At 37.3% G+C, this 25,719-nt stretch overlaps 1 protein-coding gene across 1 annotated transcript in view; it reads right to left on the bottom strand.

The window, feature by feature from the left end:
- Positions 1-261: 261 nt before the first annotated feature.
- Positions 262-25,719, bottom strand: part of LOC112046321 (uncharacterized) — a 135,570-nt gene continuing 110,112 nt past the window's right edge. Inside the window, exons 4-8 of the mRNA XM_052883555.1 lie at positions 19,555-19,690; positions 5,174-5,307; positions 3,856-4,047; positions 3,167-3,383; positions 262-2,417 (exon numbers count right to left, since the gene is read on the bottom strand). Coding sequence (XP_052739515.1) covers positions 2,281-2,417; positions 3,167-3,383; positions 3,856-4,047; positions 5,174-5,307; positions 19,555-19,690 — 816 coding nt within the window. The 3' untranslated portion in view covers positions 262-2,280. The remainder of the gene's footprint in view (positions 2,418-3,166; positions 3,384-3,855; positions 4,048-5,173; positions 5,308-19,554; positions 19,691-25,719) is intronic.

Raw genomic sequence — 25,719 nt, 5'->3', positions numbered from 1 at the left:
CTACTTTTGGAATCGTTTTTGGCTTTGGATGGACTGGTAAGGTGTACAGACAAGCGTTAAGACAGTTGACAGAAAGCGAACGTTACTTAATGAAACGTACTTATGTACCTAGGTACAAACCAGGGGTGTAGCTATCGCCGTTTATCTATTACTAGCGGACGCCCGCGACTTCGTCCGCGTGAAACTCGATGTAAACTTTCAACTACCCCTACCCCTACTACCCTACCCCTACCCTACCCCTACCCCTACTCCTATCCTACCCATACCCTACCCTATTTTTAAATTAAAGAATGGTTGTTGTGCCTCACTCGACATAGATAGGTATAGTGTGTCCCGGACTTTTTTGTAGATATTTATAAAATCTACAATTAAGTAGAACATTTTATGGTTCTATCTTTTATAGTTTTGGCAGCGTACGCAAAATAAGTAACTTTTCTGGTTGATTTTTTACACCTTGTGTCCAAAAAACCCAAATATCCTACGGAACCCTATTTTTTTCCTAAATAAAATTTAGCCTATGTTACTTGTGGATAATGTAGCTTTCGAATGGTGAAAGAATTTTTAAAATCGGTCCAGTAGTTTTTGAGCCTATTCATTACAAACAAACATACAAACAAAGTTTTCCTCTTTAAATTATTAGTATAGATAGAGAGGGGTGCTAAGGATTTCTATGAGACAGTGTTACGAGGGCCTACGAGTTCCATCTAACAGACTATATAAATATATATATATATATATATATATACTAAACTATCTATACATTATTATAAACATTGTCTGTTATTTGCTGATAATAATTCTTCAATGTCATGATTACAGTTTTTCGTTTCTAAGATACTGATTTGACTAAACCTAAAGATTCCATCTTTAGCTTTATTATTAATTATTTAAACTCAGATTAAACTATTCACATTTTATAATAAATTTAAATATTATAATGATATTAATTTCATAATGTTAGACTAAGTCGTAAATCTATATAATTAAAAAGTAGTTGTAAGATACAGAAACCATTTTGAATTGTAAAACTGTTTGAGTCATAGTCGGTAATTATTTTGTCGTCTGGTCGCCAGTCGAGCGCGATCTTTCTTGGTGATAATACACTTTGTTGGAACTATACGAAGATTTTCATTGCTGAATACACATTCCTGACGTCACGCTGCCCGTCTCAGTAATAACAGGAACGGCTATCAGACTCGTCACTATTGTCATATTAGAGGCAGAAATTTTAGAATATCTAACTGAAATCGTTTTTTGCTATAGTTGATTTATTAAACCAACTTGCCGAAGACGACCGAAAGGCCAGAAAAGTGTATACCTATGTAATTTGAATTGTTTGGCTAGCAGGATTTCCGGGATGAAGTGATGTTAACAATAAATAAATATTTATTTTTATTTAATGCAAGCACAAACAAAAGAAATACAAATGTGTTTCTTTTATGAGAAATCATATTTACCCTTCATTTGGTCCCAACAAATTTGTTATAGGGCCCCTCTAAGGCCAAGGCATGCTACGCCACTGATAAACACGTGTATTTAGTCAAACCACAGAACATGGAAGACTAGTACTTAGCTTTAGTAACGCTTTAGCTAACCTTTACATCCGAAGCCAAAATATCTTCCCAGAATACATTACACTGTAGGTACTGTATTTCTATTATTCTATGAGACTGTCATAGTCAAACATTTCTCATTTTCTAAAGGCTATAAGTTTGTCAGCAAAAGTAAGTACGAGGTGAGGTAGCAGGTTTTAATCGTCCAGTTTCTCAATCGTACAAATATTTTTTTATATTTTCTACGAGATAATCATTTGACAGACGCTAGCAAATAGTCATCTACCGTGATTACCTCTAGGAGCGTGGCAGGGGTGTAGCTACCGTCATATCAGCCGTATCAATGATACGGGGCACCTGGACTACAGGGGCACCTTACGTGTGATAGCCAAAATTATAAATGCAGGTCCAACCTATGAATTCCAGTATATTCATAGGTTCTTTAGACATCTTTATTTTTTAAATCTTTACCCTTCATTTAGGGCCCCCGAACTAATTTTGATAGAGGGCCCCTCCAAGGCAAGCTACGCCACTGGCTCAAAAGCGTACAGCTATTATAAAATCACAAAGGTCCATCCAGACTCTGACTCTAATAATATTCTAGGAACGTGAATACGCGTACCTAATCCGCACTCAACACGCATCACTTTATAAGATCCCTATGGAGATTGTGTAAAGATTTTATTATCACAGCCCCGTTGAATAAAAAATATGGCATAACCTGCTATCAAACTATGTGTAAGTAAATAATTATAAAGTTTAAAATTAAATGTGATATAACTATGCTGCCTCTCGACGTGCTCGATCCAGTTATGGTGTCATTTATTGAAGGCTCCGCGTATACTGATGGCCTTATGACGTCCACTGAAAAAGAAAAAAATACCCTTGTTTAATCTTAAACTATCAGCAGTAAGCAAAAGAAGAAATAGAGTAACGATTGATATTTTTAAACATATCAGCCATATGGCAGCACAAAGCTTATAGTAAAGTTTGAGCTGGGTTGGGACTCCGGGCTTATTAAGTTACAGCGTGTGTCTGAGGTAGTAGAAGCCAAACGATGGTTTTCGGTGTCCTTCTTTTCAAGTGCGTAGATGGGAGAGTCATTGGTGTAGCGTAGAAATACGTCAATAAATAACGATTCCCCTTAAAAAAGGCTTCGAAAGGAGAACACATCTAGATGAAATCCGTGTCCACCGTCTGAACGAGCAATAGCTTTGGTAAACGGAAATTGTATGTCTAAGCTTACACTGGGGCGAATGAAACTTTCAACGTAAGCTGTTATTGTTTAATGTATTGCTCGTACGATGACATATTTGAGACGAACTTATTACGCAGAAGAATGTTCCTTATAATGAACGCCTGTTAAAATTTTCGCAAATTATGATAGACAATACTGCTACTAGTTTTTCTGAATACATCTTTTCTGTGACCGGAACAGATATTTTTGTGGTAGATATTGTCTAATAAATTTTGTTGGGCGGGCGTGTGTCTTTTTATTTTCAATTAACAAATCCTCCTTAGTGGCCCTGATATCCCTACGCCACTGGCCATAGGTGAAATATTAGATTCTCTGACAAAAAATGAACAAAACGTATGATTTCTCTGTAACTCACCTATAACTGTATCGTTTCTGACGTCCGCGAACTTATCTTCAATGCTCCGGAACTCAGGTATTGTGCTGACACAAGTCACCTCGAGTCTGCCTGTCGCCACCAGCTGCAGCTCCGATATTGTGACGTAAAGCTCGCGCCCTCTGTTCGGTCTCCGGCTTCTGTGCCGGCTGACTCCCTGTACCAGGTTTGCTTCTTCGAGATCCGATAGTGATTCTGCCTGTAATGTAATTTCAACTCATTGAGTTATTCCACCTATAGGTAATATGTATAGTTAATTTAGGTGAATGGTCATGTTACATATAGCCTGAAAAGGATTCGAACCCAGTACATCATGATCCAAGACATGGTCGCTAATTTTGGGCCTCTTAGGCCTTTATTTGGGCCTTTATTGGGCCTTTATTTGGGCTAAGTGGCAATGGGCGGGACACATAGTTCTAAAAGCCGATAGACATTAGGGTTCAGGGTGCTGAGATGGCGTCTCCGCACTAGAAAGCGCAGTGTTGTTCGAACCCCCACGTCAAGCGACTCACAGGGATTCGGTGGATGCAGGCGGCTCAGGATCGTGATGTTTGGAAGTTCTTTTAAAAGGCCTATGTCCTGCAGTGGACGTCCATCGGCAGATATGATGATGATGTTGACCTCATGATCCGAAATTACATAGGCTAAACATTGGGCCGTTACAAACATACCTGATACAAAGCCTCCTTGAGCATGCACCCAGGCGGCCTGGTCGCGACATGGGACACGTGAGTGAGCGCCAGGATGGGTGTGTCAGTGCTGAGGAGCGACTCTTGCTCGAGGACTCTCTGCAGACCTCTTCGTCCGTTGCGCTCACTCATGGGAACGCGGAACTTGTGCGAGTGGGCTACCAGTTCGTCCATCTGTAAGTATTTCATCATCATCATCATTGCAGAGCCAAGCCTTTTAATAAGATAAGGAAAACACCCACCATGCTGCTCCAATACGTGATGACGGGCTTAGAATGATGATGTAACTTTAACGATCATTGTCAGATTTTAATGATGGTGGTGTAGAAGTTAATGAACTTCCAAACTCTGGGCTGAGAATTTCTAATGAAAGTTTCTTAGGAGTATGAATAGCTCAGTATTACTAAGCAACCTAGTATTCAGTAAAAGGCTAACTGTGTGTATACCAAAGAGCCAGAACAATTTCAACAATTAAAAAAACCAGTTGCAGTAAGTAATTAATAGAATAAAGGATAAATATATGGAACGTTCTGACAGCTTCAGTTTCCCAACCACCTACAATATGGGTATACAACCACCACCAATATGGGTACCTTACCTTTAAGTCAGTATAAAATGTATCATTGCTTATCATCAGGTGTAATTTCAGTCAAGCAAGTCTAAGCTAGAGGGATACTCTACTATAAAGAGGGGGAGCCCTGGTCGTGAAGTGGCTCGCTTCTATAGGCTGATAATGTGATAATAATGTAAATCATCATCATCATTAACAGCCGATGGACGTCCACTGCTGGACATGGGCCTCTTGCATGGACTTCTAAGCAACACGGTCTTGAGCCGCCAGTATGCAGCGGCTCCCTAAAACCCGCATAATGTCGTCAGTCTACCCAGTGGGGGATCGACTATGTGCCCTGCCCATTGCCACTTCAGCTTTGCGACTCGTCGACCTATGTCAGTAACTTTGGTTCTTCTGCGGATTTCTTCATTTCTGATTAAGAGATTACGCAGAGAAACTCCAAGTCACCAACATCGCCCGGTGAGTGACTTTGAGCCTTTTTATGAGAGCCACAATTAGCGATCAAGTCGGATCCATAACAAAACTTTCGTCTTCAGGCACTGAGGAATTTTTGACTTGAAGTTGTCGCGAAATCGCTGCCCAGCCAAAATGTAAATGCTGAACCATAAATAGAAACTTCTCATATACTCAGGTCGAGTATTTTTTGCATTTAAATTGTACAATCTTAATGAAATGCCGTTTATCTACCCACACGAAAGTAATATTGAAAAAAGGGTTCGAGATTACCTTTTTCCCATTTATAAACCATGTGATGTGAGGGGCAGGTAGCGCAGGCGCGGTCGTGCAGTTAGTTTTCAACGTTTCGCCGAAACTTAGGTACCGAGTGGGGAAGTCGATACGTGGATGGTGTTTTTGCGGATCTGTAAAGAGAATTTAGTATGAATGAAAAATCACATTTCCACGTTAGTTTAATTGTTTAAAAGAAATATATACCCTCGTTTGATATTCATTAGTAATAAGTAATATTATAAAGCTGAAGAGTTTGTTTGTTTGTTCGAACGCGCTAATCTCAGGAGCTACTGGTGCGTTACCTAGTAAATGCTATACAATATTAAGAGCCTCAATAGCTCAACGGTAAGAGCGCTCGGACTCATCACCGAGGGGTGATGATTCGAACCTCGTCCCGTTGCTTTATTGTCATACCCATTCCTAATACAGTCTTCTTCGACTAGTTGGAGGGGAATGGGAATATTGGTCATATTTAAAAAGATATGGCAAATATTCTTAAAAAAAAAAAATAATAATGTTCACATTGCAAATAGGTTGTCAGTTAAATTGCGGCTAAACACATTTTCAATAATAATATGGTCCATATATATCAAGAAGAAATAAACTGCAGAATTGGACAAGGAAAGACTGCATATATTTATAAAATGTCCAAAGACGACCCCAAGATTCCTTTCTACAAGATATCGCGTCTTAAAGTGTTATGTTTGGTCCATACGTTTATATGGCTGCGAGACATGAGTGGTGGTTAATGCTCAAGTTCCAGAAAGAGTCAATTGTGACCGTAGCCAATACCATCATGCGGAGCAAAATTGCATTTTTCGGGCATCTGCAAAGGGGATCCCCCTATGAGTTTCATACGTTGATCCTAGAAGGTAATATACCTACCCGGAAAACTCCAGGAAGGCAGTGAAGAAAGTGAATAGATGATGTCAAAGTGTGGACCAAGTTACCCGACACACAGCTTAAAAATTTTGCGAAAGACCAGAAGAGTTTTCTACTTATTATAACCGTCAAACTTCAGTTGGCAAAAGGCGCCCAGTCACGAATGAAACCATGCCCACGTGGTGGCAATAAAACTGGCTGTCCGCAAAATGAGTAAAGCCACTAGTCGAGGCAACTAGCTGCGGCGAAATAGTTCGGAAAAAATTTCACTGTAGGTTCCCAAGGGTCTTTCTCTCTGTCTTTGTACCTACAGTTGTTTTGTTCCTGAAAACCGTAAATATGTTAAGTTTCCCTGAGTGATTAAAAAAATTATTGTGTGAATATAGGTATATAAAAATTATAGAACATAGAAAACGCTAAGCCAACACTTTTATTAATTCCGTGATTAAATACTCGTACAAGTAAATTATTTTTAACTGCTACCTTAACACATTCACGAACTATGTTTATGTATGTGTAGGTACTGTCTTTGCAAGACTTTATTTTTTGTAATTTTTTAGTGCGTCTTCACATCTTTCTAAAAACTTTACAACGTCAGTGTATAATTTGTGTTGAGTGGCCATGCCAACTTAAAGTAATGCAATTATATTATTTACTCATGTAAATTCATACATGTTTTCTTTTTCACGGACAAAAAAAATACAGAACATTGAGAACATCACAAGATGTGCGGGTTTTCTATTAAGTGAAACAGCATCCTAAAAAGTGTTGACGCGGCCTTCCTTTTCCGCAAAGTTAGTACCAATAAGCTTTATTGAGATCTAGCAGTAAATTTTGTTACAACTTGTTAAGGAAATCGTAAATTTCGTTATACTCGTAGTAGTAAGGTCCACGTTTGGAATGTAGATTAATCGACCACTTTATATTGTACATTGACATCGTTGGGATTAATAGATTAGAGCTATCAGTCATATATCAAAAAATATTTATAATAAAAGTGTGATAAATTTTTCTTTGATTTGTTTATCAATTGACAAAATTATATGTCATCTAGGCCCTAACCGTGTCACTATGTCTACTTAAGCTATTCGGCTCACTGCTGAGCTCGAGTCTCCTCTCAGAAGGGGTTAGGCCAATTTTCCACCACGCTGGCCCAATGCGGTTTGGAAGACACACGCAGAGAATTAAGAAAATTCTCTGGTATGGAGGTTTCCTCACGATGTTTTCCTTCACCCTTTGAAATACGTGATATTTAATTTCTTGAAAAATGTCTACTTACATTACTCGTAAATAATTAAAGATTGTTTTCATTCATTTTTAAATGGGGCTATAAAAATATGTCGAACCTGCTCCGTTATAAATTATATGCGACACCCTCCATTAGAGAATTTCCTGGAAGCAATATTCTCGCTGCTCTAATGCAGGGGTTATTTGCCCCAATTAGAAGCAATTAATTTTTCTATTAACTTTTTGCATCATTTTTATAATGAATCTGTCCGTTTAGGAAGGGTTTAGCATATGCTTTATTGAAAATACTATCGAATTATTTTATACATTACTTAGTACAAAATACATTAAATAAATAAATCATTTTCATCATCATCATCATCATCATATCAGCCGATGGACGTCTATTGCAGGACGTAGGCCTTTTGTAGGGACTTCCAAACATCACGATCCTGAGCCGCCGGCATCCAGCGAATCCCTGCGACTCGCTTGATGTCGTCAGTCCACCTGGTGAGGGTCGGCCAACGCTGCACTTTCTAGTACGGGGTCGTCATTCCAGCACATTGAGACCCCAACGTCCATCCGCACTTCGAATTATGTGCCCCGCCCATTGCCACTTCAACTTTACGACTCGTTGAGCTGTGTTGGTGACTTTGGTTCTTCTGCGGATCTCCTCATTTCCGATCACGCAGAGATACTCCTAGCTTAGCTCGTTCCATCTCGCCTTGTGTGACTCTGAGCTTTCATATGAGGCCCATAGTTAGCGACTAAGACTCGGAACCATAGGTCATCACTGGCAACACGCACTGAGGAATTTCGGACGAAAAGATATCGCGAAGTTTCCCGAATGCGGCTGAGATGGATTCGGCGGTTCACCTGTTTCTCGGAACTGAACCTACCTAACTGAACCATATGTCCTAGGTAGGCATATGTAATTGTCTACAGTTTCAAGTGTAACCTTCTCAACTATAACTGAGTGGAGATATACATGAGCCATACACAATAAATAAAAAATGAGCTGAACTAGACCATATCGATTTGCTAAGAATAACTCAAGTTAATCTTACTTTCTTTTTAGAGTAAAAATTAAGAGCTATTTATAATAGTGTGTTAACAAATAAATATATGTAGGCAGGTACAATAAAGAAACGACCTCCGTGGCCCAGCAAGCGCGGTGGATTTACAAGTCTGAGGTTCTGGATTCAATCACCGGCTGGGCCGATTGACGTTTTCTTAATTGGTCCAGGTCTGGCTGGTGGGAGGCATCGGCCGTGGCTAGTTACCACCCAACCGACAAAAACGTATCGCCTAACAAGTTAGTCCACTTCCATCTTAGATTGCATTATCATTTACCATCAGGTGAGATTGTAGTCAAGGGCTAACTTGTTGAGATTAAAAAAAAAAAAGAATATTACTATCAGTGTTCCATATATGTATCAGTAATTCTTCTCCGTATTTTTTGCTTATAACGTTTCTCTGTAGCACTTCTGTAGACACCTTTGTGAATACACAGGTACCTAAATTTATAATATATGTAGGCAGGCACAATAAAGAATATCAGTTTTTAATATATCACTAATTCTTCTCCGTATTTTTTTTTTGCGTATAACGTTTCTCTGTATCTCTTTTGTGGATGGATAGAGGACTTCTATTACACAGGTACCTAAACGTTGCATAGAACGTTGTTATCGCATTTGTAGTGCCGTGCGGACGACCGTAGAAAGATGCGCTTTTGTGCACACAAACTATGTATACCAGGTACGCTATCTAGTTACCGATAGTGCTCAGAACGTCCTCAGCTTTGTCAAGGAATATTCTTTTGAGCATTTGTCTTTTATTTGATAGAAAATAAATATGTTTGGGCTTAAATTATCTAAAGTTTTAGACGGCCTCCGTGGCGCAGTGGTATTTGCGGTGGATTTACAAGACGGAGGTCCTGGGCTCGATTCCCGGCTGGGCCGATTGAGGTTTTCTAATTGGTCTAGGACTGGCTGGTGGGAGGCTTCGGCCGTGGCTAATTACCACCTTTTTTTTTCAGGGAGGAAAAAAATCTCTCCGGACTTCTGCCGACAGTCGGACTAAGAATAACCTTCCCTGGACTCCGTGGTCAGCACGGAACCGCTATGCATTTCTTCGTGCTGACCTTCCTGTTGTATTCTTTCACTCTCTCTCTTTTGTTCTGTCTCTTTTTCCTCCCTTCTTTTCATTGTGGTTCGGAGCATATGGGCATAATTACCGGCAAAGAGGTACCGCCAAGCGATTTAGTGTTCCGGCACGATTCCGTGTAGAAACCGAAAGATGTGAGGATTTTCATCCTCCCCCTAACAAGTTAGCCCACCTTCATCTTAGATTGCATCATCACTTACCATCAGGTGTGACTGTAGTCAAGGGCTAACTTGTAAAGAATAAAAAAAAAGTAGTTCGTGGTTCGGGTAAAGGCTAGGTTACGTAACGCATCAAACGAACTGATACGGATCAGAAGTTCTCGTTGTCTCATTAGTATCTTCCTTGACAAATATTTAACAAAAATCGTTTGGAAATTTTTGAATGATAAAATAATCCTTTAAAAACTTTTTTGCTGTTGAAAACCTATTATTTCCAAAAACATCATTTCTAACCGTTGTATTAGTTAGTGAAATCTGCGGAACTTTTCCATAATTATATATTGATTATTTACTATGTATTGATACACTATTAATTCTATTTATTGACTCAGTATTTCTGTGTATTTTTTTAAATTGGTGTATAGCTTGAAAAAAAGACATTATAATATTACTAGATGAAAACCCGGCTTCGCTCGGGTGAATTGTGACTCTATAATACACACATAAATATGGAAACTGCAATTTGTGTGTCAGCGCTATTAGAATTTAACAAACTCGACAATCCGACTTTTGCGGATATATGTTGTCGATTCGAAATATTTATTTTTTCACGTTTTATTATTCAAGTAAAGTTTCGATCGAGTCTACCGTACCCCTTGATGAAATCTATACTAATATTATAAGGCTGAAAAGTTTGTTTGTTTGTTTGATTGATTAAAAGCGCTAATCTCAGGAACTACTGGTCCGATTTGAAAAATTCTTACAGTGTTAGATAGCCTATTTATCAGGAAGGCTATAGGCTATATATTATCCCCATATTCCTACGGAAACGGGAACCACGCGGGTGAAACCGCGCGGCGTCAGCTAGTTATTAATATAGATTATCATGTCGCAGTGCTTTGTCTACCACTTGCGTCAATGATGCCGATCGTCGTCGTCGTCGTCATCAACCCATATTCGGCTCACTGCTGAGCTCAAGTCTCCTCTCAGAATGTGAGGGGTAAGGCCAATAGTCCACCACGCTGGCCCAATGCGGATTGGCAGACCTCACACACGCAGAGAATTAAGATAATTCTCTGGTATGCAGGTTTCCTCACTATGTTTTCCTTCACCGATTGAGACACGTGATATTTAATTTCTGAAAATCAAAGAATTATAATATATAAATATATATAATATATAAAATATATAAATATATAAATATATAATATATATAAAACATATAAATATATATAATATATAAAATTAAAGATGCCGATCAAATAGTATTAAATGATTTGATATATAAATAAATCATTATTTTATATCAGGTATAACGATTTTAAAGTAGTTATTTGTTTATTTGATATAATGCCATGTTTGTGCGCGATTAGGTAATCTATTATCGTTTAAAATTTATTACCAATGTAAACAGGACAACCAGTAATGTTTATTACTCTAGATAATAGTTATTATTAGCTGAATAGTTATTTTTAACATAATGTTAATATAGATAGGTACTAAGTGTTTATAAAAAACGTTCATATTTATGTTTAAATGCACTTTTGAACGCGAAGTTCGTAAATCCTTTCTTGTTGGTCATTTGTATTATTCAGCAATCAGCATTAGACTCTTCAGATATACAGACTGGTACCTATCGTGTAAATAAATATAAATACTCTAAAATAAATAGTCTGACAGCAAGAAAAGTGATGAAAAAATGATTTTTTTTCAAGAAACATGCCTTTAATACGCCAATTAATTTCCCAGATCCTTATTTATACTAGCGGACGACCGTCCGCGGAATTTATGGTTTTTTCCGGGATAAAAAATAGCCTATGTTCTGTTCCAAGGTCAAATTTATCTCTATACCAAGTTTCATCCAAATCTATTCAGCGGTTTAGACTTGAAAAGGTTGCAGACAGACAGACATACTTACTTTAGCATTTATAATTTTAGTACGAATATATATCTTATATTATATATAATATATATATTCGTACCTTTATAGTACTTTTATACGGGGGTATATCTGGGTTCCCGCGGGGCCGACCTTGTATATTAGATGTTTTGATGATTGTTGTAGTGCACAATGCACATATCAAGAAGTCATAGAAAAAACTTCATCACGAGATATTGGATAGAATCATAGAAGCAGGCGTTACTTTGCGGAAGTTTATCATGAATATATAATAATTTATTTATTTTGCTATCATTCGCGAAAAGACGACGAACCCATGCGACAACGTCACCCAGGTCCGACAAAATAACTCAACGTACGTTTCACCCCGAAACCGGAGCATCCTCAGGAGATGACCTTGGCTGAGTTTGAGGCTCTTCTCGGACCAAGGCGCGTTTGGAACCCTCGTAACTTTAATATTAAGTTCTCGAATGATTATTATCACCATTATCTTAAGTTTAATATTATAACCTGACGTTTCGAAAGAGCTTGTAAACTAAGCCTATTTGAAATAAATGAATTTTCACTTTTTTTGAGTTTTTGATGTTGTTGTATTTCGTCGGACCTAGGTGACGTTGTCGCATGAATTCGTTAGCTTTTCGCGGATGATAGCAAAATAAAAAAAATATTTTATATTCATCAAGAGATTTTAGTTCAAAACAGCGAGCAAAAGTAAGTAAAATTATAAATGCATAACATTTCAAGGTGCAAGATGTCTCTAAGTTATCCTTACTCTCAGTTTCTGAGCCAGTAAATGTGCTTGCTTCGCTAAGCTTTCTATTTCTCACCTCTAATGGCTTCTCGTTCGCTTGGGAACAGTTATTTGTCTAGCACAATTTTCTTTTTAAATGGGGTCGTTGAGAAGACATCATGGCACACAATTAATCATTTGATTTAGCTCACTACACTGTGAAAGATACTTTTAAAAAGCTTCTTGTAGTTTACACTCCGTCATATACCTACTCTTAGCTATTTACTCGTAGGTACATCTTCATCCGTCTTTTTACCTGACTAGCGCGAAGCCAAAAGAAAGGGTAATGATTTTGGCAGTCTATGTATGTTTGTATGTATGTATCTATGTAGTATGTATGTTCAACCGCAGCTCCTAAACTACTGAACCGATTTTAATGAATGAGGTGTCAAAAGATTCGTAATATCTAATTCCGGATGACATAAACTATATAAATTTTATAAAAAATGTATATGACGGAATTTAAACACTCATTTCACGTGTCTCAAACGGTAAATGAAAAACATCGTGAAGAAACCTTAATTCTCTGCGTGTGTGAAGTCCGTATGGGGCCAGGGTGGTGGATTATTTGGCCTAACTCTTCTCTTTCTGAGAGGAGAGTCAGCAGTGAGCCGAATATGGGTTGATAATGTTGATGATAATGATGATATATACATTTATATTGGAAAAATCTTAGCTTAAACGAGCTAATCTCAGGAACTACTGGTCCGATTTGAAAAATGCTTTCAGTGTTAGATAGCTCATTTATCGAGGAAGGCTATAAGCTATATATTATCACGCTAAGACCAACAGGAGCGGAGCAGAATAAGAATGTTTCAAAATCGGGTGTTTTTTTCCTATTGAGAGCTTACGCTGCGTGCGCTGCATAAACGGTTAAAGTTCCGCATGTATGACAGAATTGTTCTCCTTCAAAAATCCGCGACAGTTTCCGTGGGATTTGTGAAAAACTGAAATCCACGCGGACGAAGTCGCCGGCGTCCATTAGTTGGATATAAAATTAGAAACTATATATGATAACTATACGATAAAGACAAAAATGAATAAATCACGATGTTTAGGTTGGGTTTATAAGAATTTCCTCTTCGTTCCTACAGATAAATTACTAACCGGTATCACGAGTCGAAAACGAATTTTATCAATGAAACGATGCCCACAATATTTGTTGTTCGACCCGAGACTTGAAAAATGAGTCGGGCCAGAGAAATAAAGCAACGGAACATTTTCTTCGTAAAAGGAAAAATAATTCTTAGCTACTGCTGAAACGTTTTAAAAGTATCTGTTTTCAGGTCGGTTGAATCACGTTTTGAAACATTATATACCTCTCCAACTTCCCACAAAGGATAATTAACAAAAGCTATTATAAACTACTGGATCCGATGCAGTTCGTCTGCCGAATAGTTTCATGATTTGCGCGTACGTACCTACTTACGTACGTACGTTGAAGCCGTGATAGCCCAGTGGATATGACCTCTTTCTCCGATTCCGGAGGGTGTGGGTTCGAATCCGGTCCGGGGCATGCACCTCCAACTTTTCAGCTGTGTGCATTTTAAGAAATTAAATATCACGTATCTCAAACGGTGAAGGAAAACTTCGTGAGGAAACCTGCATACCAGAGATTTTTTTTAATTCTCTGTGTGTGAAGTCTGCCAATCCGCATTGCGCCAGCGTGGTGGACTATTGGCCTCACCCCTCTCACTCTCAGCAGTGAGCCTAATATGGGTTGATAACAAACGAACGTACCTTTGACGGTCTCCGTGGCGCAGTGGTATGCGCGGTGGATTTACAAAACGGAGGTCCTGGGTTCGATTCCCGGCTGGGCAGATTGAGATTTTCTTAATTGGTCCAGGTCTGGCTGGTGGGAGGCTTCGGCCGTGGCTAGTTACCACCCTGCCGACAAAGACGTACCGCCAAGCGATTTAGCGTTCCGGTACGATGTCGTGTAGAAACCGAAAAATAGGTGTGCTCCTCTTAACAAATTTGCCCGCTTCCATCTTAGACTGAATTTTCACTTACCATCAGGTGAGATTGTAGTCAAGGGCTAACTTGTAAAGAATAAAAAAAAAAACCTAGTATACGCCCTGTTAAATGTAGTTCAGACTACTTTAGCATTTTAGTCGAGTAGCGTACTAAACTACTTGCTACTGCACAAAAATAGTTCGCACTGTTCGAGTACCGTTCACAAGTGAGTGGAGGTTTGCAAGATGAACAAACTACAACAGAATAAAGTATATACTCTGATTAAGCTAATCACTATAATAGAAGAAGTGGATGAGGAAACGGGAATGCCCACCGGTCCATACAACGTCGGCCCAGGTAACCCAGGTATCCGTATACCGGTATACCTCCGTAAATAAGTATATGGAGATGATAATATGATGTATAAATAAGGCGAAGTAACATTTGAAGCTGTATTATTTCTTTTGTACTATTCTTTTTCTGTTACCAACAAACTTAACAAATAAAAAATGAGAAACAAACCAATCATATTTATGTATTTCAAAAATATCGTAATTAACTCAGGCTGTATGGTGACTGTATGGTTAACGGTAGCAAACTTTTTTTTAAGAAGTAATGATTTCTTTATTAAAGTAGAGTTATCAAGATTTTTGTAGACATAAGTAAATTGCCGGGTAGTTAGAGAAGGCCTGGGCCGGGAATGGGCATTCTCCTTTGTGTGATTAATAAATTAAGCTATGGGTACGAAAATGGACGACGAATTGTTTCTTCGCTTCAGCGAAACGTCATTTTATGATTTTAGGAGCAACTAATGTACTCGACTAATTTGCCAGGTTCGGACTTGTTTAGTAGTGAGCCAGTGAGCGTGACGTGTGGTAGGAGGCGCTACTCGCCCGTTAAAATAGAGTAAAATGGATTAACTCGACTAAACTATTTACTAACTTACTTGACAAATTTTTTGGTGTTCAGACACGTTTGGCAGCTAAATTTTACGCTACTCGACTAAACTGCTAAAGAAGTCCGAACAAGCTCTTAACGTTGCCCGGCTGTCCGGATAAAGCAGGACAAAGGTAGGCTTTTTGATTGCGTGTCCGGCCAAAATAAACGGTGTCCGGCTTGTCCGGATTTTGTTAGGCTTCTTACATTTCGCAATCGAGCAAGCGCCGAGCGTGGTCGAGCGCAGGCGCTGAGAATCGACTGTTGGTCGCTTACTGGTACAATACCTCAATGCTTGATTTGATACAATTGAGACAAAATCCTTAGGGTGTCCGGCCTTTTTACCCAAATGTCCGGCCTCTAGCTGTCTGTCCGGCTATTAGGTTTGGTGACCTGGCAACCCTACGCTCTGTAGGCTTTGTGGGCATTATTCAATGTAATTATGCAAATAAACTACACATACTTAATGTGGAAACTCATTGGATTTACTAAACATTACACAGGTGTACCGGAAACAGTACGACATACTGGGTGAAAACTGACATCAAGGCCTACCAAAATAATGAAATATTAGTCAAAATATATATATTAAAAAATATATAATATGTTAGTCAAAATTTTCCGGTCATACCATGTGTTGAAAGATTACTAAACCGTTCAATCAATCAATCAATCAATCTTTATTTTGCCATAATATGGTACATTTTATTAGGTGCATAGGTCTCTTATATAATATTTAAACATATTATATTTGCCATAGTTGGCGTGCAAAATATAGTCGTTGATTTTATATTTGGTAATTATTTTTGAATAGTTTTCTTAGGACATTGTAATAAAATTACAAAGTCTGTCATAAACCTATCATGGACTGATTGGATTGATTGGAAAAAAGAGTGGATTGGACAATACTCCAAAAGGTCTAAAATCGAATCTAATTTTTTAAAAAGGAAATTAGTCCACCATAGAGCTAAAAGTCTGTTACACCTATTCATGAGTCCATGACTGTTTAAGCGCTATATTTATTCGGAGCAGAGATCGCCAAATTCGTTCCATTCAGAACGTACGAATTCAAAACTAATAAACGTAGGTAGGTTCCTGATTTGAAATTGCTCAATTCCGTTAGATCTGCTTTATCGAGGTATTCGCTAGCTAGCATTTTATTATCAAGGCAGTAAGGTAACAAATTGTAACATTTTACCAGATATTAACGAGAGGAGTCTGTTTATTTGCGATGCAGCACGATTAGACCCCACCGTGTATTCAAATTAGACGTTAATGGGTATGTTTCGATACGTTGAATCTTTACCGTATTGGGAAATGTAGTATAGAAGCTTTTAGTAATAGGCTTTCAACATACATTTTAATGAAATGTTAGCAAGTAACTTCAAACTAGAAGAATTTGTGTTAGATCCGTGTAAATACAACTTTCTCAAAATTAGTGCCATTTTGTTGGATAACTTTTTGCCATCATGTAGGCAGGTACGTGATTAAATTGCTGTATTTTTTTATAATAGGTATTGCAATCAAAATTAGTGATTCAATTTACATTTGACTAAAGTATGTAGGTGCCATTTTGTTGGATAATTTTTTGCCATCATGTAGGTAGGGACGTGATTCCATTGCTATAAAAATTTTGGGGCTTTTGATAAAAAAAAATGGAAAGTAATGGGTTAAGCTTGTTTCCACGGACGGCCAAGTCCTGGTAATTTTTTATCAGGTGGAGCGGTTTACCCTCCCAAAAGAAGTTACCACTTCAAAAAATATTATATTTATTTTGTTTACAGCCCGGAACTGGTCTCCCTCATTCACCGCAGCTAAGACATGTGGATGTCCGCGTTGTAAATCACAGCGCTATGCGGAACTCAGAGCACAACCAGGTTTCGATTATGTACTCCCCGTGTATCCTGGAAACCTGTGCACCGGTCTGCTCGACATCGGTGGCCAGGACTTTTGCACTGGGACTATGGCGGCCCCGTCGTGAACCAAGGCGATATTCTGGTCGGAGTTATAGGATGGAACTTCCAATGTGGCCATCCCTATTATCCAGGAGTTAGCACCGATCTAAGATATTACGTTAACTGGATAGTCGAAAGAACCTATTACTGTAATTGATAACTAAGATATACTTAGTAATAAATGAAATTAGAAGAAAAAAACATATAGTTTATTTTATATTCCCACTGTCACTATACCTATCTATTCATCAGTAACAAGTTATTAGTTAGTTTCTAGGAATTATCGCTGTTTGTTTTAAAGAATATTCGACATATCTTTTAAATATGACCAATATTCCAAACTAGTTGGAGGGGCCAACTAGTCGGGAAAGACTGCTAGGAGTGGGTACGACAATAGACCAACGGGACGGGGATCAAACCACCATACCTCATTAAGGTTTGAAATATTTATTAAACTAAACCCTTTTAATTTCCCACCCGTAATTCTGTCCGCAGTATAGCTCAGAGACTATTAGTACTAGAAAGTTGAAATTTAGCATGAATACGTAAATAAGGTTTGCCAACAAAGTCGTCTATGTAATGAAAGGAGGTTGGCAAAAGAGGGAGTTACACTCTGAAGTGTCGTACACTCATAAATTTGTGTGGATTAAAACTATTATTTTGTAAGATGCTTTTAAAAAAAATATTGAGATTTTACAGAACGGGAATCAAAAGAAAAAAAGTGCATTTTATTAACAAAAAAGTCGTCTGCAAAAACGCCTTGTCGTAGTAATCACGCAGTCAGCGGTTATGTTTTTCACATTTATGTATAAACCTACTAATTTAAGGTATATCTTTTTTCCCTGCTGTTTATGACTGCTGTAAAAATGTACAGAATCCTCGGTGAGTGAATCCGACTCGCACTTGACCGTCCGTTCTAATAAATAATTGTTTGTCACCGCCTGCGGCAAAATGAAAAATTTAGTAAGAACTTTACGAATATATCATTATTGTGGCACTTGTTTTTTCTCTTCTCAGTTCATAACGCTTATGCAGTCGGGTTTTTTCTTTTAATAATAATTTTTTTTAGTTTCTTCAACACGTACCTTTTATTTTAAATATAAGTAAGTACAGACAATGCCATTCCTGACATGTATTTAATATTCACATATTAAATAACAGATGTAGGTATATATTTTCACAATAAATGATTCATAATAATAAATATTCACAGTGATAAATAGGTTGCCTACTTAAATTGCGGCCAAACTTTCCAGTATGATCGATGTTGCCAGTGCTTGTGGACAGTGGCACTCGGCCAGAGAGATTTGTCATACCATTGGAACGACATAGTGTACTGAGCAGAATACGAAATCGAGTTTAACCTGCGTCCATTGGCTACCGGAATGAATATAAAGAGCTTTTGCCTAAAAGCCATATTCCACATTTCAGCTGAATCATAAATTAACTTTTACCTACTTAATCAACAAAAGACTCAAATACAATGTTTACTGTTGTTTTTTTACGAACGTCAATTGATATAACACATGCATAGCCTAACCTAATAAAGGTACTGGCTCTTTAGGTCCTTTGACTATGAGATATGTCTATTTTGTTTAAACAGGCATAAAGTGTCGATTAATCTATGGATTGATTGCTACAATTGTAGAGTAAATAACGATATAAATAAATCACTTATCTGAGAGCATAGTAATTTAAACATACGAGTAAATGTACTCGTATATGTAGAGTCTAAACACTATATCGGAGATACTTGCTCAGAGAGTATAGATGATAGAGAGAGGAAAGAGGGGAGTTGGGGGAAAAATGCGCAAAAAATGAAAAGTGCATTTTTATAAAACTGAAATGTCTATCTATGATTTCAAAAGTATTTATTAGTTATTTACACGTCATGAATTTGTTCTGACGGAGGTCTTGGGTTCGATACCCGGCTGAGGTTTTCTTAATTGATCCAGATCTGACTCGTGCGAGGCTTCGGCCATGGCTACTGGCATACACGCACCGCCAAGTGTGCCGGTTCGATGTTGTGTGTGTCGAAAGGGGTGTGCATTTTCATTCTACTTCTAACAAGTTAGCCTGTTTCTATCTTAGATTGCATCATCAGGTGTGATTGTAGTCAAGGGCTAACTTGTATAGAATAAAAAAAAACACTTTTTAAAATTTTCAGCTGTCTGATTTTAATGGAACTTTCATTTGAAGATAGAGGTTATTACTGAGCAACATATAAGATACTTTTTAAACCGAAAATATCCATGTCTCCCTTGTGAAAAATAGAATTACAAGCGGACGGAGTTAAATAATTATAAAAAAAACTATAAACAAAAACTATGTAACATTTTTAACAAGTCAAACATTGTATGACTTGTTAAAAATGTTACATAGTTTGACTTGTTAAAAGTGTTACATACGGAAAACTGTAAGTTGTTTCTCGCTCGACGCCTTCGTGTAGATTGGAGTGTCAAGTGACACTTCGCAGGAGTAGCTGCCGCTGGCCGCGAAGTCCAAGTTCTGAAGGATTATGGAGTTCTCCGTCGCTAGTGCTATCTGTGAACAAAATATGGCTTTTTAAGCGACATGAAAACAATAATATTTAGGTATATTCAACAATAGAGGGTAGTGGCACCAGATGATGAACGTTTAAACGTTTTGGTCAAATTTGAATGCATGTGAAACAAACATTTCATGACAATAACGTTTATTGACTTTACTATATGACTTTGATCAAACGAAATGGACAAGTCCTAGTTACCGATAAGTTATAAAAAAAGTAATTTGTTTGCCTTTGGGGATTTACCACAGTAGTTGAATCTAATTATAACGTTATGTACCTTATAGTTGAATTAACAGTTTTATCATCCATATACCAGTCTGTAAACTATGTCCTGTGATTATTATTAACCGAAAAAGCTAAAGCTAGAAAGCTAAAAAAAAGTAGAAATTGATTTGTTATCCGTTTACAAGTTAAAAAGCAATAACTTGATTTTCCATAATTCATATTTTGTAGACATTGTGAAAAAGCTCGCCTGGTGAAGTAATTTTGCTTTTTACATTACGCTAAATATTATAAGTAACAAAACCGCTTTCTAGTACAGTAACTAATTGAAGCCTTAACCGAAAACTGTGGACGGACGGGCGGACATGCTCCTCTAAGACCGGCTGCATACACTCGTTTTCCGTATTCGTTTTTCTAATGCGTTATTTCGATTTGGTGCGTTAGTTGATGTAAAATGCATCTTGATTTCATGCATTCGGTTTTCCAAACACGAAAAAGGTATTCGGAAAAAAACGAATGTATGCGGTCGGCCTAAGGGTAGGTAAGTACCTTGTTGAGAACGAAAATAAAAATACCGTTTTAGGTATATTTTACGTGCCTCATTACTTACGTTAGTAAGTACAGTAATAGTAACGCCTCAGTAACACACATAACTTTGTCATTACAAGGTAATATAAATAAGTTCGAAATGAAAACTCTACCGTGGTTACACACGCAACCGTACGAATGGCAAATTACGTTTTATTTATCGTAGATAACTAACAAGACTCGCAATAAAAATACTCATTACATTAAAATATGAACTAAATATACAATATATACAATATAATATGTATATGTACTCTTGGTCTTTATTGTATGTTACCACGACATACGGTCGAAATGGTTACCTTCTAGTTTCTGAATTAAAAATGTGTAAATTTCCAGTTGGTAGGAATATATATTTGAACAAGTATTATATATTTTAAGTATTTTTAGTAGACCAGTATCCGTAGAACATTTTTTACAGCTTATTACAATTATATATCAGGTAAATTTTTCGTAAGTACCTTCATGTCGATGGGACGATCAACTTTTTTTATTTACAAAAATTCTTGATTCTAGTAGCTAACTGAGTTACCAGGAAATAAAAAATGATTGATTACTAATAGTTATACAACTTAACAGCCATAATGTCCTACAAATTGCGTGGTACATTATCTCATTCAGTAAAGAGTAGGGAGTTAGAGAGGTAAGACTTGCGATGCGGGAGTGTTAGTAGACTGTCAAAGGATCCTTTAACCCTACACACAGCGTTCACAATTTCGTGACTCCACTCAAGGTCATGCTCAGCCATTATAAGGTCTTATTTGGGTTACAGTTTGATTTGTTAATTAAGTTGTCCTGAAAAATTATATTAAAAATTACCTTTGTACTACATTGGTTTTCTTATTTTTAAATCCACTTTTGAAGCTTCTGCTAAAAGTAAAGAGAAGTATAGTATTCCCAATAACACTTATACTTATAAGTATTTAATAAAAATAAATTAAATTTGGATTTAAAACGACTCCTATATAGCCTCTTTTCGAGGTGCAATTTTGGCGAATATCTGATTCCCTAATTCTATGTTTGAAAGTAACCCAAAGAGGTCAACTAGTTACACCCACTAGCTGCTAAACGAGTTTTATGCATGCAACAGAACGTGTGCTTTCCCAAATTAAGTTCAGTGCGCTTTTTTGTATTACAATTACGTTTCAGGAATTCCAAACAGTTGTATACTACGATTTCGGTAGTTCTCATTACACTTAAATTCATTTTATGCTGCTTTAAATAAGATTTAGTGAAATTTTTACAAGAGAAATGCAAGACATTGACGGCCTCCGTGACGCAGTGGTAGATTTATAAGACGGAGGTCCTAGGTTCGATTCCCGGCTGGGCTGATTAATCCAGGTCTGGCTGGTGGGAGGCTTCGGCCGTAGATCACCAAACCGGCTATGACGAACCGCCAAGTGATTTAGCGTTCCAGCACGATGTCATGTAGAAACCGAAAGGGGTGTGGATTTTTATCCTACTTCTAACAAGTAAGCCCGCTTCCATCTTAGATTGACCATTGACACTATCACTTTCCATCAGGTGAGATTGTGGTCAAGGGCTAACTTGTAAAAGTATAAAAAAGCCAAAATTTTCAAACAAGAGTAAAACAATGGGTCTATAATATTTTATTGAATACTCAATAACTCCACGATAAATGGCTCGGACTCATCACCGAGGGGTGGTGGTTCGATCCCTGCCCCGTTGGTCTACTGTCGTACCGACTCCTAATAGAGTATTTCCCGACTAGTTGGAGGGGAATGGGATATTGGCCATATTTATAAGACATGGCAAATATTCTTAGACTGACCAGCCATATAAAAACTCCTTAAAATGCAAGATGATTGAAAATACTTGTACTATCGGATCTACATCGGAAAAATAATAGTTGATACAACACGATTCACACACGCAAATAATTTTCACGATGTTTTATGATTAATTTCTTAAAATTCACAAAAATGAAAAGTTGGAAGTGTCTGCCCCGGACCGGATTCGAACCCACACCCTCCGAAATCGCAGGCAGAGGTCATATCCACTGGGAAATCACAGAAATAACGGATTTTCTTAACTCTCTGCGTGTATGAAATCTACCAAATTATCTGCCGCTTTGGGCCAGCGTAGACTATTGGTCTAACTCCTCTCTTTCTGAAAGGAGACTCGAGCTCAGAAGTGAGCCGAATATGGGTTGATAACGATGACAACATGATTAGCTGCATGAATTACGTTATTTTATCATTGAGAAAAAATAATTATTATTACATTTAATATGGTATAATTATTGGTGATGAAGTGAAGTGATGAACAAAACAAAAATCACAAACATTTCAAATGTAGTTAAATTGATTTATATTGTGTAGAAAACTTTCAGTAACTCACAGTTAATAATAATAATTATGGCAAAAATATTCTCCTTAAACAGAAATTTTAAGCTTATTTTAATTACGAGTAATTAATTGCAAGCTAATAGAACCTACCTACTAAAAAATAACAAATTTAGGGTAGTGTGACCATAAGAGTCTGTGTGACCATAAGAATAATTACATATATTAAAAAAATCTTGGAAATGCTCTATAATGGAAATACAATGATAAAAGTGAAAGTAAGTAAGAAACGAAAGTAAAAAGATATTTAAGTTAAAAATTCTTAGAAGAATGAAAACTCAGTACCTATCTCATAGCTCGACCTAAGATTCGAACCCCGGACATCGTGATCCGAAATTACATAGCTAACCATTGGACCAACGAGGTAGCTATTAAAATCTAAATCTATTTTCATTAAATAAAAAAATTAAATATAGGATAAAAAATTAATTGGTGTTTGTAAAAGTAAGTTTGCTATTAAAAAAATAAGGATAATTGTATTAGAATTTAGAATTTGAACTTAATAAACGAACAAACAACTTAGTACTTGACTAAATAAGTAGTTAGTATGTCGTAAATACTTATTACGATTAAAAATATTCAAAATAACAATGATGTGTTAAAATAATTAATTCAAACAACTTCAAATTATGATTTCAGAAAGAAAGAAAACACTAGAAACTGAGTGGCGTCGTCAGAGACGTAATTAAGCTGCCACAAAGAGAAGTGTGGCTTCCTGTAACGCAGCGTAGGCGAAAGAAAAATGAGACCTAGTTGTCTAGTCTAAACTGTGGTTGCCCTACTCGTAACGGTGACCCGGAAAATTAACTCCACCCGGCCCATTACTTGCTGCCTATCCTCGTAGCTTTTAAGGTGTGCTCATATATCCACGGTCGTTGTAAATTGCTAACAAGAAACCATTTCATACTGTTTACGAAACGGCTTAGTATAAAGAACCTTCGCAATTTGCAATCCTATTGCAAATTGCAATTTGTACCTATGCAGGTTGACTGTGTTGGACTGCAAAATGTAGTTCCTCTTTTTAACACGCTTATATCAGCTTCACTTGTAACTATGTATGTAAGAAAATCAAATCTTGGAATCCTAATTTGACCCACATCCTACTACTAACTAGTCGGGAAAGACTGTATGTTCGACAATAGTATAGCAGGCGGGGATCGAACCACCACTACTCGGTGATGAGTCCGGTCCCTTTGCTATCGAGGCTTGGTAAAACTTAATATTTTACAGCTAAACCATGAATTTGAACCCATGTTCTCTAGAAAGCATAGACCATAACCATTGGAGTAATAAGGCAGTTAGTTGCCTCTTTTATTGTACTACCGATTTTTCTACCACATACGAGTAGAACAATGCCACGCGGAGAGAGATGGCATCCTCGTGTGGTTGTCATCCAATCTATTTGAATCTAAGACCAATTATAGAAGGACCTGTATCGCACTCATAGTCACGAACAAAATTGTCTGTCATTTTCTGAGGAAAACGAGCATAGATTTGGTATATATCTTATACTGAACTAGAAGTTTTTGCCCGTTTTTTACACAATTCAATTAAAAGGTATTTTTACGGAGCTTTTTAACCGAAGAACACGATTACAACTGTTTAACGTCGATTCGATAGAGACAGTTTTTATGATCGCATTAGATCGTTGATCATATACTTTGACAGAAAAGTAACGTCTAGCGAGGCAGGTCCTATACAATAATTGGTCTGAGATTTGAATGAAACGTTCCATCCACGTATGTTATATGAAAAAGCGACGGTATGTAACATTGCGGAGTGTATGTACCGAATAACGCCAGTATGTTTAAGCTGAGATGACGACCCTGCACCGGAAAGCGCAGTGTTGGTCGACCCCCCGATGAATTAGGTCCGAGGACATAAAGCGGGTTGCAGGGAGCCGCTGGATGCTGGCGGCTCGAGACCGTTGTGCTTGAAAGTCCGTACAAGTATCCTATGTCCAGCAGTGGACGTCCATCGGCTGATAATTATTATGTACCTACCCTACGTAACCAAACTAAGTAATATTACAAATGCGTATAGCCTTTCCTATCTCTGTTTCGTTATACAGTTCTCTTGAACGTTTACAACTCCTACATTTTTTTTGAAATAAGTAAGTATCAGAACAGACAGCAAGCTCTGCTCTAAATATCTTGTTGCTTGATGTATTTTCATAACCACATTCAAAAAGCCCGCCTTCTATTTAATCAGTAGAGTGATTTTAAATAACTTTAGACGTTTGTGTCAGTAGGTCGGAACACTTTTATCTCAATATCAGAAAAAGGATTTCGGCTCTGGATAAATCTTTTAAGATAAAAGATTCACCCATTTGCTCAAGGTTACGATTTTTATCCGCTAAGACGACAGATAATAATAAATAATGGCAGTTTTATTGTTTACGGTCGACAATTCGCCGTGTTTAGAAAATTAATAAAGATTAATGGTTTTTATAACACATGTGCTCGTAAAGTATTGCTTAACACCAATTTCAATATCGTATCTCATTACGCACATGTGTCGTAATGTAATAAAAAACCTATGTCCTAATCTGCGGGAACGGCGAATTGTATTCTGTGACTTTGCTTTATATTCAATTTCCAAGATTACGATCGGTTTACATCGGCTTACAATGCAGTTTTACATATTCAATCACATTCAACCCTCATTAATTTAAAAGAATTTTCCATGGATTTAAACAGCTTATACATCAATGATTTATAGGGTAAAAATCAAGAACAGGTGAAGGTAGGGAAGAACAATCGAATATTTTCAAAACGCCGCGTAAGGAAGTATGAAATGAAAGAGATTCTTATGTACATTACGATACTGTAACTCTGTAAATTGTT

The sequence above is a fragment of the Bicyclus anynana genome, chromosome 9 (assembly GCF_947172395.1).
Source record: "Bicyclus anynana chromosome 9, ilBicAnyn1.1, whole genome shotgun sequence".
NCBI lineage: Eukaryota > Metazoa > Arthropoda > Insecta > Lepidoptera > Nymphalidae > Bicyclus > Bicyclus anynana.
Note: the sequence above shows the minus strand (reverse complement) of the source record. Positions and strands in the feature narration are given on the sequence as shown.